The sequence below is a fragment of the Balaenoptera ricei genome, chromosome 12 (assembly GCF_028023285.1).
Source record: "Balaenoptera ricei isolate mBalRic1 chromosome 12, mBalRic1.hap2, whole genome shotgun sequence".
In the NCBI taxonomy this organism is placed as follows: Eukaryota; Metazoa; Chordata; class Mammalia; order Artiodactyla; family Balaenopteridae; genus Balaenoptera; species Balaenoptera ricei.
In genome coordinates this window covers 28,575,321-28,591,567 of record NC_082650.1, presented here as the reverse complement: position 1 = coordinate 28,591,567, position 16,247 = coordinate 28,575,321, and the positions used below count along the sequence as shown (strand labels likewise).

The following is a 16,247-nucleotide window of genomic DNA, read 5'->3' as shown; positions in this document are numbered from 1 at the left end:
TTCATTTAATGAGTTTTTAGAGAAAGACATAAATAAAACATCACAGTTAATTTCTTCACATTCACAGAAATAATCTAACATTCTTGTGCGTAATTATTACTATATACACCTGGCATTTATACAAAAACATAATTGGTTGTGTTAACACTGAAAAATTTACTGAAGGTAGAAAGTACTCTTCTACCATGGGTTTCATTTTTTAGAAATTAAAAAAAGAAGAAAACCAAGCATTTTCAGAAACTTTAAAAAAACCTGGGCATTTTAGGTATTAAGAAAAAGACAATAGGGCATTTCAGTACCTTGAAAGTATGAAAAGAATAGAATTGTCTGTGCTAATAAGAACAGATATCCAACATATACAAAAATAAACTCATAATGAATTAAAGACTTAAAGGTAAGCCTTGAAACCATAAAACGCCTGGAAGAGAACATAGGCAGTAAACACTTTGACATGGGTCTTAGCAATATTTTTTGGATCTGTCTTCTCAGGCAACAAAAACAATAATTAACAAATGGTACTACATCTCACTAAAAAGCTTTTGCACAGTGAAGGAAACCATTAACAAAATGAAAAGGCAACCTACTGAAATGGAGTAGATAATTTGCAAGTGATATATCTGATAGGGGTTAATATTCAAAATAATGTATGCAGCTTAATATCTAACAAACAATCCAACTGAAAAATGGGCAGAGGATCTTCACAGACATATTTTCAAAGAAAACATACAGATGGCCAACAGGTACATGAAAAGATACTCAACATCAGTAATCATCAGGAAAATGCAAATCAAAATCATAATGAGATATCACCTCACACCTGTCAGAATGGCTATCCTCAAAAAGACCAAAAATAACAAGCGTTGGCAAGGATGTGGAGAAAAGGGAACATTTATGCACTGTTGGTGGGAATGTAAATTTGTACAGCCACTGTGGAAAACCAGTATGGAGGTTCCTTAAAAAATTAAAAATAGAACTACCATATAATGCAGCAATTCCACTTTTGGGTATTTACCCGAAGAAAACACAAATTCGAAAGGACGTATGCACCCCTATGTTCACTGCAGCGTTATTTACAATAGCCAAGATACGAATCAAGCTAAGTGTCCATATTGATAGATGAATGGTTAAAGATGATGTGGTATATATACAATGGACTATTACCCAGCCATAAAAAAACAAATGTTGCCATTTGTGAAAACATGGATGGATCTAGAGGGTATTATGCTAAGTGAAATAAGTCAGACAGAGAAAGAGAAATATCCTATGATTTCACTTACATGTGGAATCTAAAAAACAAATGAACAAACAAAACGAACCAAAAACAGACTCATAGATACAGAGAACAAACTGGTGATTGCCAGTGGGGAGGGGAATGAGGGATTAGGCGAAATAGGTGAAGGGGATTAAGAGGTACAAACTTCCAGTTATGAAATAAATAAGTTACAGGGATGTAATATACAGCATAAGAAATACAGTCAACAACACTGTAATAATTTTGTATAGTGACAGATGGTTACTAGATTTACTGTGGTGATCATAATGTATTTAAATGCTGAATCACTATGTTGCACACCTGAAACTAATATTGTATGTCAACTATACTTCAAAAGATTAAAAAAAGATGTCCAAGATATATTGGTGAAATAAAAGTATTAAGTATGATCACAGTTTCATCAAAACAAAGAACAGACATGAATAGACATGTATGTATACATATGCAGACAACATTTTTAACAGGATATGCAAGAAACAGAGTAAACATGAATATTAGCAGGACAGAGGAGTTTTATTTTTCATTTACACAATTCTTTATTGTTTGGATTTTTAAAACTATGAGTTTTAAAATATATAAAAGTAATATAAAAGTATATAAAATATAAAAAAGTATAATATATAAAAGTAATATAAAAGTATATTACTTTTACCTAGAGAAATGGAAATAAAAACAAAAATAAACAAGTGGGACCTAATGAAACTTAAAAGCTTTTGCACAGCAAAGGACACCATAAACACGATGAAAAGACAACCCTCAGAATGGGACAACATATTTGCAAATGAAGCCACTGACAAAGGATTAATCTTCAAAATTTACAAGCAGCTCATGCAGCTCAATATCAAAAAACCAAACAACCCAATCCGAAAATGGGCAGAAGACCTAAACAGACATTTCTCCAAAGAAGATATACAGATTGCCAACAAACACATGAAAGAATGGTCAACATCATTAATCATTAGAGAAATGCAAATCAAAACTACAATGAGGTATCACCTCACACCAGTCAGAATGGCCATCATCAAAAAAATCTACGAACACTAAATGCTGGAGAGGGTGTGGAGAAAAGGGAACCCTCTTGCACTGTTGGTGGGAATGTAAACTGATAACAGCCACTATGGAGAACAGTATGGAGGTTCCTTCAAAAACTAAAAATAGAACTACCATACAACCCAGCAATCCCACTCCTGTGCATATACCCTGAGAAAACCATAATTCAAAAAGAGTCATGCACCACAATGTTCATTGCAGCTCTATTTACAATAGCCAGGACATGGAAGCAACCTAAGTGTCCATCGACAGATGAATGGATAAAGAAGATGTGGCACATATATACAATGGAATATTACTCAGCCATAAAAAGAAACGAAATTGAGTGATTTGTAGTGAGGTGGATGGACCTAGAGACTGTCATACAGAGTGAAGTAAGTCAGAAAGAGAAAAACAAATACCGTATGCTAACCCATATATATGGAATCTAAAAAAAAAAAAAAAAGGTTCTTTAGAACCTAGGGGCAGGACAGGAATAAAGACGCAGATGTAGAGAATGGACTTGAGGACACAGGAGGGGGAAGGGTAAGCTGGGACGAAGTGAGAGAGTGACATGGACATATATACACTACCAAATGTAAAATAGATAGGTAGTGGGAAGCAGCAGCATAGCACAGGGAGATCAGCTTGGTGCTTTGTGACCACCTAGAGGGGTGGGATAGGGAGGGTTGGAGGGAGACGCAAGAGGGAGGAGATATGGGGATATATGTAAATGTATAGCTGATTCACTTTGTTACAAAGCAGAAACTAACACACCATTGTAAACCAATTATACTCCAATGAAGGAAAAAAAAAGTATATTACTTTTATAGTGTAAATCCTCAAATTAATTAAAATTTTTATACAAGGAACTTTAACGACAATTTTCCTCCCCAAATAGATGAATGCTACAGATTAATGCTTAGGCTATCAAAAATAAAGAGCCTAAAAAAGAAATGGTCCACGATACAAACACAAATAAACTAAGACTGTCAGCACTTCTTTTTTCCCAAACCTTCTGAGTTTCTTTCCTCCCTGGTAGCAGCAATATTCTTCCTTTTATGAGATGCAAATTTACAGCACACTGTGATAAAAATGTTCTGGAATGAGCTTGAGGAAAATGTTCTCCTATACCCTTGGGGTACAGGTTAATTTGTCTGGGGATTCTCTAGCCAATTGTGGAGAGTAACGAACAAGGCCCGTCCCCTCCTCTTGCAGTGGAGAAGCCAAATGCTGCCATCACCCGCTAACACTTCAATGACCCAGACGAAATGTTAGAAGGTACCTGGTACATTTAGCAACAGAACAGGTGTGTCCCACTTGGAAGGACTTAGAAGATTCAGCAGCTGCCAAAAGGTATAATTTTACTTCTTATTCTATAGTTTGAATAGAAATAATTTAAAAAAGAAAAAAAAAACTACTGAGGAGGTTTCTTTCCTTTTTTCCTTAAGAAGTATAGACAATACAATTCTAAAGACTTCCACATGAAGAAAGGGTACAATGAAACAAACATAAAACACGGACATAAAAAAGCAAAACGTGGCTGGCTGTGCAGGTAACAGCTGTCTGCCTGTGTCGCTGACTAGGTGGTAGAGGAAAAAGGGCACCAGCCTGAGAGCATGGAGGCCGAGCTCCAACCAGGAGGGTCATTCTGAACAAACCCCTTATAACCTTCCTGGATCTACCTTGATTTCCTCATCTACAAAGTGAAGGAGTTGACTAGAATCACCAGTGTTGATCTCTAAGGTTCCTTCCACGTCATCAGTTCTATAATTCTACGAACTTAGGACCCACCCCTCCCACGCCCGAATTCTAGTCACTTATCACAGATCATTTTTCATGCCCTTCTTTTTTTTACAAAAAAAAAAAAACATATATGATAATAAAAATAAAACTTGTACATGAAATTAAACATCTGATAGAATTTGTGGTAGGCTTATAAGGCAGGATCTTGATAAAAATCAAACCATAACATATTCTGATAAAGAAACTAAACTGAAGAAATACAACTATGCCAGGTGCTAAGGAAGTCCAGTTACACATTTCTCAAGGGCTGGCTGTTTGTGTCATGACTCACAGTGTACCCAAGGCATTTTGGTTACCTGGGATGACATTAACGTTTCCCAGGGACTTCTTACCTACATGTAGGTCATTCTTTACACTTTCTCCCACAGGGAAGTAAAACACTGTCAAACTATACATGTGGTACATTCCACATGTAAAGATAAATACATATATGTAAGATTCTATTTTAACACATGGATTCAGATAAAGCAGATCAAATCATGTTCTTCAACAAAAGAAGTCTTTGCATCTTAAACCTTAAAGCCTTATTTGAGCTCCATCTTCTCCATGAGAACTTTTCTACTTCCTTCCCTAAATGTATTCTTATCCTCTGCAACTTCCTTGCTTTACCTATTTTATGTTTTTAAATGTTTTACTTGCATATCTACAAGTTCTTTGAGATCTATTAGAATTAGGGTTTGGGCAGCAGTGGGATAGCCTGAAGCAGACCTCAAGGGTCAAGTTGGATATCTGAAGAATTGTCTGTTGGGATATGAATATAAAGATCTATTTCAAGCATGGAGATCAGTCTGTGAGAAGAAAAGGCACAGAGAATTAAAAAATCAATTACAGTCTAAACTAAGACTATGATGCAGCGAGTTCTGCTAAGTAGAGCAGTGGCACAGGCAGTGAGAACTGGGGAGTCTTAGAAGCAGGTAAGAGGTTTCCATCCATAGGAACACAGGCATGTCAGGAAGAGGCAGCCAGAAAGACACTGACAGAGTTCCTTATATCTCCTCTGGCTGCGGCAGAATTAGCTCAAGGCTGTTAGACAGGAACATACAAAGTTGGGGGGTAGGTAACCCTAATTTCAAAGGTCAGCATGATGCAGAGTTGGGAATACCAGTAAGCCAGTAAGCCACTACAAGTAAAGGTTGTGTCTTTCATAGCATCTCACACAGTACCTGACATAGACTACAAATCTTGTTAGCTGTCACAATGACTCTATGCCGATGTTATAAATGTTTTCATTGCATTATATGTCTTTAGGTTAAATTTATATTAGCATCTTCCTAAATTCTTAAATCTGGTGAATTCCAAACAATGGATACTATTACACATGTGACATTTGCCCACGGCGAAATTTCATGCCAGTCCTTTCAACTGTATCCCTTGTAGTCCCATACTGTTATAGGCAACCATCACCATAAATCCTTGCTGGATTTGAAACTGGAGTTTACCAAGAATTGTTTTTGTTTCAGTTCTTTGCAGCATAAACTGTTCATTCACACATAACCCAACCGTGAACCACGGGGGCTGGGATTAATACTGGCCTCCTCTTAGCTCTCCGCTGCTGATTTTAGGCTATTATACTTTAACAGTACTCCTCCTTAGGTGCCTTGACGTTGGCTATAACACCCTCTATTTATCTTTGCAGCTGTTACCTTTGGACCTTGTGGTCACTCTAACACAATGGTTCTCAATGCTGGCTGTACATTACAATCACCTGGAAAGCTTTTGCAATCTACCCATGCCAAGGTCCCATTCCAGCCCACTTAAATCAATTTGTGGGTGTGGAGACAGGCATTTATTTATTTATTTGTAAAAATTTCTCATGTGACTTCAATGTGAAGCCAAGGTTGAGACATCTGCTCTAACACAAGAATTAAGAACTTCAGCTCCTGGTTCACCTGTGTCCTCTTCATCCCAACTCTTGCAACCATCCTCGAATTTTAATGTCCAAGAGAACAACCTGCTCGATACTCTGGGTCCTAATTCCTTGACAAGCTCAATTCTAATAACACGTCCTTTGATTTCACTCCAGCTCTTATACACAACTCTGTGGATTTACCATAACTTTGGGCTGCCTGACATCTGATACATAATATTAAATAAGCAAAAGAATTTCTGGTTTTACAGAAAATTTTTTTTTTTTTGGAACCAAGCAAATAAACCACTTTATTTTCAGCTAGTGGGAGAAAAACCTGGAATTACAGGAGAGCTCCCATTGCAGCAGTTCACACCGTCGTGAAAAGTTGGCTTACAAAGTCATTTAATGAGTTCCTGCCTTCTTGATCTGCATAGTACATTGGTATCTTCTCCACAGACGGGAAGGTAATCATGGCTCCTCTTCTCCAAAAAATTAGGTTTAAGTTAATGGTATGACTTAAGGAGCTCAAGCCCGTCTAGCTTTATCTGGCTTTACAGGCCGGAGCTCCAATTTGTTAACTGCTTTCCTGTTTGACACTTTCCTGCTGCCACTGGGGCGTGGGTGGCTTGCTGCAGCCTTGCAGAGAACCCTGCTTTCTAAGTCTGCCGGTCTTCTCCCGATTGCACGTCCTTTCCGGTCCGGGTGACCCTCCATGGTGTGTCACTCCAGTGACTGTCTGACCAGTGCTACTGAGCCTCTCATCCTCTTCTTCCCCATCACCACCCCCCCCCCCCCCCAACAGCTCCAGTTATGCATCCGACTAAATCTGCCTTCTCCACTGCTAGGCCCTAGATGCTAAGCGCTACTGAGGAAAAACCCAACTGCACATTCAATCCAGAATGACGTCACCTGGATTTTTATGGCATCCAAATAGCAGCTCCCAGAACTACTCAGGAATCTCCTTATATGTCCGCCATGAGCCCCTGCTCCTGCTGTCCTTACAGGTATTCTAACAGTCACTACTCTTCTTCCTATCTCACTCCTCTGACCCTCACATCTGAAGTGGACCTTCCTTTCAGTTTTGGAGAACATGAAGATATCCTCAATTTCGAGACTTCCACGCTATCAACTTACCTGCATCCTCTTCCACATTTACCTGTCTCGGCGTGGGGGTGAGGCTCTATGCTCAACACAGCCAGACAATCCAATCCTTCGCTGAGGGGGCTGTCCTGGGCATTCTAGGATGTTTAGCAACATCTGTGACCTCTACCCATTAGATGCCAGTAGTACCCCTCTCCTTGCAGGTATTTGCAAAAATTTCTCCAGGCATTGTCAAATGTCTCCTGCGCGACAAAGTCACCCTCAGTGGAGAACCACTGCTCTAAGCCAAGACTAATCTATCAACCTGTCTTCCCAATAAAAACCTCCTGCTTTCTCTAAGATCCATGTGTGCTTTCTTTATCTACCTTCAACCTGAACCTGTCCTACTGGCTTTGACTCCTTAGGGTATCATTTTATGTCATTCCAATATTTAAAAAGTCATTCCTGGAACCAGGTCTCCCTCCAGCCACTGCTTGACTTTTTTTTTTTTTTTTTCCTTCAAGTGAAGAGGCTCTGGGAATGACTTCCACGAGTTCTCTTGCTGAGGCCCATTCTACTCTTCGATCCTTCTCATACTAGTATGAATCCATGACACTAGTGCAAAGGTGCCAGGATCCTCCTGATGACCACATGCTGAGACCCTAACTAACTGCCTGTTTCTGGCACTCCTGACTGTACCCTCCTTGAACCTCTGTTTTCCCCTGGCTTCCAGGCCACTTCTTTCCTTCCCCTTTGATTACTCTTTCTTAATCTTCTTCCCTTCACCTGACTGTCCCTTAGACATTGAATACCAGTAAGTGTTCAACTGGGATTCTGTCCTTGGCCGCCTCCTCTCAGAACTCTTTCTCCTGTGCTATCTCCTTCATTACAAGCTTCAACTTTCCTGATATAATACAATGGATACATTAGCTCCTCCCATTTTATTCTGAAGCCCTATGTTCTCTCAAATTCCAATCCTGAATTTCTGGCCCCCTAGTGAATATTTCTACCTGGGAGCCCTACAGACACCACTAACAAATCAAGATATCTAAAACAACTTATCACATCCTCCTCCCACCATTCCCTGTCTCTATCTCCCCAAATCTTCCTTGCTCTTTTATTATTTCTGTGGTACCATATCCATGCAGTTGTATAATAAAGTCAGGGCCCTTAGCACAAGCCTAGATTCCAACTTCACTAATTGCATACAATCAATCACAAAATCCTGTCAATTTTACCTTATGACCCCTATCCTCTACATCTGCACTAGTTCAGGCTTTTGTATTTTATTTCAATGGATTCCTAACCAATTTCCCTGCCCCAGGTCTCAGCTACCTCTAACTCAACCACTGTGCTACCACTAGAATGGTATTTTCATCCTCTAAATCTGTACATGTCACTCCCCAGGTTACCATCTCCGTGGATCCCTTCTCTCTGAAGGCTACAGTCTAAGCATCTGAGCAGAGCACACTAGGCCTGGGTCCTGTATTTCTCTTATCCTTCTTTCCATCAGACCCCATGCTCCCCAAACACAACCATCCTATACCACACCTTACTCAAGTTATTCCCTTTGCTAGAATGTTTTTTCCTATGATCATTTACCTAACACATACTTTTTCATCCTATAAGCCTCAGCTCAAGCCTGACCTCCTCTGGGAACTCTTCCTGGACTCCCCAGGGAAGATTTAGAGTGTTTCTTCCTGTGTGTGTCCAAAGCATCATGCACAGATCTTCATGACAGTTCCTACCATAGTCTGCTGGAATCACCTGCTTGTAGGAGTCTCACCTACCAGCCTGTAGGCTCCTCAAGGGCAGGTGCATTGACTATTCAGTCTTGTTTCAGTGAGGACTAATAGTGTGCTTAGCATGGAAGTAAGAACTCAACAAATACAGAATGAATGGCAGGATGATACATGACAGGTTCAACTGTCAAAAAACTCTATCACGACATGGTATTTGTTAAAATATATATATATACATGCCTGCTAGTTCATGGAGTCAAAAAGAACTGAAGTTATTCAGTCTAAGGCAAGAGCTAATGTCACATAATAAAATAAGTTAAATAAGGTAATATATATGGTGGTACAGTGCTTATAAACTTTTCTACCAAAGCACTACCAACATCAGAATTCTGCCTGATATCCTTGAGGGAACTGATGGCACAGGGTGAAAAAACATGACATTTCTCTGGCTAATAATAGATCCGTATTTATTTTAACCTGAAAGCATTTAAAATTACTAGCAAGTAAGAGGAATGATCCAGGAAGACAGGACATCTTTATTAAAATTACTAGCAAGTAAGAGGAATGATCCAGGAAGACAGGACATCTTTAGTCTATGAGCCCCAGTCATTCTTAGCATAAATGTGGACCCCTCAGGTGGGGCTGAGGACAGTGTCAGTATCACAGTTATAGAAACGTGGAGAGTGGAAATAGCATCACACTTAAAGTCACAAGTTCTACTTTGGGTTCTCGTCCCATCACTTGGGCTGTGACTTGGGGTCTATTTTAATCTCTCTGAGTCTCCTCAGTTTCCTTATCTGGAAAATGGCTATAATAATATTTGCCTTATATATTTCAAAATGTTGGTGCCAATATTAGAAGAAATAATAATGTAAACAATGAAGGATATAAACATGAAAAATAAAGTAATATTTCATCCAGAGAGAGTGAAAATCAAAGTACATGGAATACATAGTCTTGCAAACATTTACCTTTTGTGGAGCTGAAAAAGCTTTTTCCATTTTGGCTTTTTCCTTAGGGGTTAAAGGAGGGGATCGCTCCTTTACCTCTGGAGGCTGTTCTCGATAGAGTGCTGGAATTGAACAAAGAATTCACGCAATCAAATCGAGGAGCACCGTTCCACGGGGCAAAACAGCAATGGGGGTCAGACAGGAAACTAAACACACTGATATTCACACTGCCTTGGTGTAACAATAAGCTACCCAGAACTTAATGTTAAGGTGATCTGTAGTCTTACACATTCCTTATCCAAAGAACACAACTTATGATTGGCAAGTTTTGATCAGCAGGATTTCAGAAATGCAGAAAGTGTCATTTTCACTTACTATGTATGTGGTCATGCAGATGCTTATTTTATCTTAATAATACACATTTACCAAGAACCTGCTATATTCAAGGTCATCAGCTAGCTACCGCTGGAGGAGATACGAAGATGACCAAAGACAGTCTTTGCTCTCAAGGAGCTTACAATCTGGTCAGAGACAGATATGTTCACAATTAACTGTAATATAAAACAGACTGTGATATTATTCTGAAGAGAGATAATAACAAAGACAAGTTCTGATGTGGGGATAGCAAATGCTTAACGGAAAAAGTGGTAGGTGTGTCAGACTGAAAAATAGGGAAGATTTTGCCAGGCGGAGGTGTGGATAAAGGATAATTTGTGAAGATGGTACGAAACAAGTAAGCACAGGGCTGGGACTATACATGACACAGGATCCACTCAGTGTTGGATCTAAGACGCTTATAAGATTATAATCTATATAATCTCAATCTACTTAATCTACATGTGGTGTTGAATCTAAAAAGTTATGTGGGAATTTTAAAGGGCTAAAAAGGAAATCTGTTTTGGTTAAATGACTTGGGCAACTCTGAATTGAGAGAAAGTGATAAAATACACCTGATCAAAATTCTAAAATTATGAGCTACATTAATGGGCTTTGTGTGTGGGTGCATTTTATCATTGGGTTTCTTTATCTCCTACTGGAAATGTTAGATGTGATTAAGGAAATTGATCAAGTTTTCCTTTCCAGTGGCTTAAGATACAAAGGGAATGTCCTTTGTGATAACAGGGTACCAATGTCTTCTATTGTGTCAATCTCTTGAAGGACATGGCTTTCAATTGAACAGTTGATAGAGATTATGTATGTATGTATAGTATGTACACACACACACACACACACACACACACACACACACAGTCCCTTAGATCGTTTGCTTTGCATATCTGGCTTCAGATAAAGATAAAGGACAATTTCTCCTACTATTTTCCGAGCGGAATATGCTGCTGACAGTCATTTTTTTCTCTAATGTTAAAACTGGGAAGGTGAGTTTTTGTTAAATTCAGGTAAAAAGTAGGATAAAAGGAGAGGAAAAGAACCCCTGATAAACTGAGAATTCGATCGTATTCTCAGGTTTTCTGAAAAATTTTTGTTTGTTCTGGCTTTTGCAAAAGCTTCTTCAACAAGCAGTGACTGATGCCAAAAGAAACCATCAATTACTCTGGGGTACAACAAGGAGTTATGGCAACTGAAGGATGGCCACCGCCTGAGACACGGAGTTGATTTCTGTACTCGGCCACCAACCATGGTCACTACAGTATGCTTCAGAAGTCCCACTTTGGTTCTTATGGAAGAAAACCAAATTTTATTGAATCTTTAATCCCCTGTGGAACAAACATCTATAGTCTCTCAATATTTGCAAGCCTAAGAGGTAATTTCTGCAAACTAACTAGATTCTAAAGTTAGCACATAACACCATTTTGCCTGGAAATACACAATCTTTTTATACTGTCAAGTTTCCACTTGTATCTGAAAGAAACAACAGATTGTAACATCTAGTTAAAATGACAGATATACTCCAGAGTGACTAAGACTGTGCAGGCAGCTCTTGATTTAAAAACAGAAGCTACCGCTGCAGAACTCCAGCTGCTGGTCCTGAGAGAAGCCGTCACTGGGAGGGGAGGGAAGCAGCCTGGATATCTGAGATGACCTGGATGTGAGAAGTGCTGAGTTTACGGGAGATGACTGGGAATTAACTTGTCCCCAAATTTCTTCCTTCCACACTGCCTTAACTTCTCTCCAGTCTGCATCCTCCTTTAAACATAAAACTATACCTCAGATAGAGTTTAAGAGCTATTAGTCATTTACCGCTCAGAGAATAAAACCATGGCACAGAGGAAATTAAGAATTTTGTTATGAGAGAGAAAGAAGTGGGTAATTTTCGAGACACTTAGCGCTTCGGAGGGGAGTCTGCTGAAAGCGGCAGATAAGCTGGGGAAGGAACTGCAGTGAGATCTAGAGCTCTTGGGGAGGGAGCCCTGGGAAGGGCCGGGTGCAGACCTGGAAGGTGGCCCAAGAGAAATAATTTTATCTGGGCCTGGCCCAGCATCCAGGATTCATGGAAGAAATTCTTTCTCCTTTTCTTCATCTCTTTTCCCTTCAAAGTTCAGAACTTAGGTTAGAAATCAATCGTATTTTTGTTCAACCATAGTTTGGGTTGAATGGGGTTTCAGAGACTAGCCTGAAAACCAGCTACTACTTATAATAATTACTTTGCAGAAACGAAAGACTTAACAATAAACATTCAAAACGTAGCGTGTTCTCAAGGCTGCCTCTACTATATTTTTAAATCGGAACTATACGCTTTTAGTGTTTCTGGAAGAAAGCTTAGAGATGATGGAGCTCAGCTCCCTCGTTCCATGGGAGGAAACGGAGGCATATCAGTATTAGTTGTCAAGTTAGGATTAGCAGTCAGTTCTCCTGGCCGCTGGGCATCATGCTTTTCCTACCACACACCAAGTTAACGGCTGATGGGAAGCGTTCTTCTGAAGAAGCACTACTATACTCCTCTCTTTTCTTCAGTCTTTGAACTCTTTTATTTTCAAACTCTCTGTGTTAGTTCTATTTTCTCCTCTCAAGGCCTGGAAGCAAATCTACAGCTTTCAGAAACTCAGATTTAGAATTTCTTCTCACGCTCCTTTCTTTTTCCTTTCACAAATGAGGGCTTAATTTACTTGAGAATGGAACAATCTATTGCAGTTTTCTTTGAGCAGGTACCAGCTAGGCCTGGGGAAACAAGGTAAAAAGAATGGGAGTTGGGAGCTAGAGGTTCTTAGGTGCCTGTCAACTGAGGAGTCTCTGTGGCAAGAGGAGAGGTGACGTCAGTGTGTGAGCATCAGGTGGCGGGGAAAAGGGGCTGAAGAAGGGTGGTAGCTAGACGGGCAGGTCCCCTGGGATGGGAAGCCCATGAAGCAGATATTCCAGTCTCAGAATGTAATAGCTTTTGAGTGTACTAATGCCCCCCTCCCCTTTTATTTTTTTGCAGCATGAGAATGAAGAGCAATACCCATCGGTAAATGTATGCAAAAGTAACAAGACAGCAAGTTAAAGCGTAGAAAATGATAAAATCTTGGACTATCAGTTATACCATATTAGTAAACCAGGAAGGGAGCATAAAACTTACTTTCACTAGCCACATGATTAGCTGGAAAATAACCTTCCTGCCCCTTTCCTCTGCTGCCATACCACCAGTCTTCATTATCTTTGAAAAACACTCGGATAATGTCTCCGCGATGGATGGTTAGTTCATCTGATCGATTCGCTGTGTAGTCATAAAGGGCCACTACCTAAGAGAGAGATAAGACCACCACAGCTTTATCACAACTGTACCACAGAGAAAACCCCCAACATTCACTTCCTCTTGCAGAAGAGCAGCTGAAACCAAAGCAGTACTTTGGTGAGTCTGAGGCTGTCTCAAGGTTTGCTAATGGGATCAGGGGCGGTGGGAACACAGCAGGAGAAGCAAGATAAAAGACTGTGGGATTGAGAAATGGTTAAGATCATTCAATACACTAAGATTAGCTTCAAAATAGCAGATGTTAATTTTTTTTAAAGTAAATTACTTGTGAGGCAAATAAAAAAAAGCTCACACATCATTCACTTTCTTAGAATTGTTTCATTCTACCTTTGGTCCCATTCCCTGTGCTAAGCAGACGCATCTGAAAAAAAAAAAAAATTCTCCAGAACGTCGACACTTTTACAAAAAGGAAAAATTCAATGGAACAACCAGTTTACATAATTTCATTGTGATCACTTGGGTTTATTGTTAATGTCTCTTTTTGAGATGTATTTCTATACAAATACCATTTTTGGGGTGTTTTATATGAATAATCTAAATCTTCCCCTACCTTTAAAAATACCTTTATAAGCTTATACAAATTTAAGAGGAAAAACCCTTCTATGAGAATCCTCTTTCTCTGTTTTGTTACAGTAGTGACTATATATATTTTTTCTTTTGAAAAACCAAATTCAAAATGAATGGCTGCACAGGAATCTACAAATCCCTTACAGCAGTTACAAGAAGGAAGCAGACCTCAACCCATTTTAGACGTGATGCAGCGTATAAAGTAGGACATAATACATACAGTAAAGAATAAACTACTTCTACTTTTTTTCCTATGTAAGTGGAATTTGAAAATTTACAGGTTATACAACGACATACGTAATGGAAAATTATCATTGCAGTCCTCTGCATTTAGGCTGAGTACTGAGTTATTCACTTAACAAGTATTTACTGAAATCCTAATGTACCTGGTACTGTTAGGGACTGAACGTACAGTGATAAACAGGATAATTTCTAGAAGGGGTACCTTGCTTAGGCTTTGCAGGAGAACGAAGGATAATCAGGAAATAGCCAGCTGAAGAGATGGAAAGTGTGTCTCAGGCAGACTGCACCCCATGTGTGAGAGTCCAGGGAAGAGAAACCCCAAATAGCTCAATATGGTGGGAGCCTGGCATTAGAGGTAAGAATCTAGATAGAAGGTGGGAGAAGCTGAGGCTTCAAGAGTCAGTAGGCGCCAGATCATACACGCTGAAAGGTTCAGACTCAGAATATGGGCAACAGGAAGCAAGGAATTCCATAACAGTTCTCAAAACTCTTTGTGGTGCCTTGAAATTAATTAAAAATCTTTATTAACACATTAACCAGAAGACTTTAATGGATAAATCTGGAATTAACTGCTGCCACTATACAATATAAGGGCAGTAATGATAATTTAATTTAAGTGGTAAAAATACAACTCTTATTGCTCTGCTTAGCACAGCCCCTAGTCTACAACATGCTATGCAGGACGTTGTTTAAAATTTACAAATCTTTTATAACTCTCAGCATATTGATGCCAACTCACTTATGTAAAAGTGGAACTTTTAACTTTTCCCCTGCATTCTTCCTTCTCCAAACCTCTTCTCCTGTATTCTCCTGCATGGCACTATCACAGAACAGGAAAGCCAATAAAAATGTTCTGAGCGCCTGCCATGTTCTGGGTCCCTTGCTAGTTGCTTATGTGAGTTATCTTACTCAACCTTTGTGACAATCCTGTGAGGGCAGAAATTGTTATTTCAATTTTACAAATGAGAAATTTGATATACAGAGAAATCTAGTAACTTGTCTAAAGTAAACTACTAAGTGGTAGAATCAGGATTTAAACTCGTGTTTATTTTCTTTCTTTCTTTTTTTTTTTTTTTAAATGAAATACATTTACAGGCCATCTTTACCTAGGATCAAACATGGGAAAGAAGCAGCAGAGAGGAAGGGAGGAGGGACAGGAGATCCTAATCACTCATGAAAGATAAGACACATTTTTGGACAGCAGAACTTGGGCAGCTGGCTGTGCTGAGAAGATTAGCTCCCCTGGGTCACCTGCAGGCCCCACTGCGCCCCTTTCCCGACACCTGAAACCCAGTCCGAGAACCTGCGTGGGGATTTGTTCCCACTGTTCTCCATCCTGGTGTTCCTATAAAAAGAGGAAGAGATACCAGGAGCATACGTGCACAGAGAAAAAGGCCGCTTGAGGACAGAGCGAGAAGGTGATTGTCTGCATGGCAAGGAGGCCTCAGAAGGAACCAACCTGGCCGGATACTTGATCTTGGACTTCCAGCCTCTAGAACTGTGGGCAAACAAACTTCTGTTGTTTAAGTCACCCGGTCTATGGTATTTTGTTACAGCAGATCTGTCAGACCAATACATAATACAGCCTCACAACCTGATGGTGTCAGGTGAATCATGTGTTACCAGCCTCTTACGGTATTACAAATGGGCAATGCCTCATTTGCATCCATCTTAGGTCCTTCCCGGCTTACAGTACTGTGTTCTACACTCTCATAATGCTATCTCCTGATGTAGAAATAATGTCCTGTCACCAAACTCCACAACTACCATCCGTAGGAGGGAGACTACACCCCCCAAAGCAGTCTTGCTTTGTCACCATCACACCATTACTGACATTTAGGCGCAAAACAGCTTCACAATGAGGAGTCAGCGTGTTTCACGTGCCAACAGCCCACAGGTTGGCGGCAGTGGAGCTGTGACCATTCTCTCATCATACTGAAGGCACGGGACAAAATCCACACGGCTCATGAGAATCTGCTGGTATTCCAGTGTGTGTTTTTATCAAAATGTTCTCATCATT

The 16,247-nt window shown here is 39.7% G+C and overlaps 1 protein-coding gene across 12 annotated transcripts in view; it reads right to left on the bottom strand.

The window, feature by feature from the left end:
* Positions 1–16,247, bottom strand: part of AHI1 (Abelson helper integration site 1) — a 215,666-nt gene that overhangs the window by 51,046 nt on the left and 148,373 nt on the right. For 11 of the 12 annotated variants that reach the window (XM_059941146.1, XM_059941137.1, XM_059941140.1 and 8 more), the window contains 2 exons: positions 13,244–13,406; positions 9,751–9,851 (listed from right to left, as the gene is read on the bottom strand). In XM_059941146.1, the coding sequence (XP_059797129.1) occupies positions 9,751–9,851; positions 13,244–13,406 (264 nt within the window). Of the gene's footprint in view, positions 1–9,750; positions 9,852–13,243; positions 13,407–16,247 lie in introns of those variants that run through there. The other variant, XM_059941149.1, reaches the window with a different exon arrangement.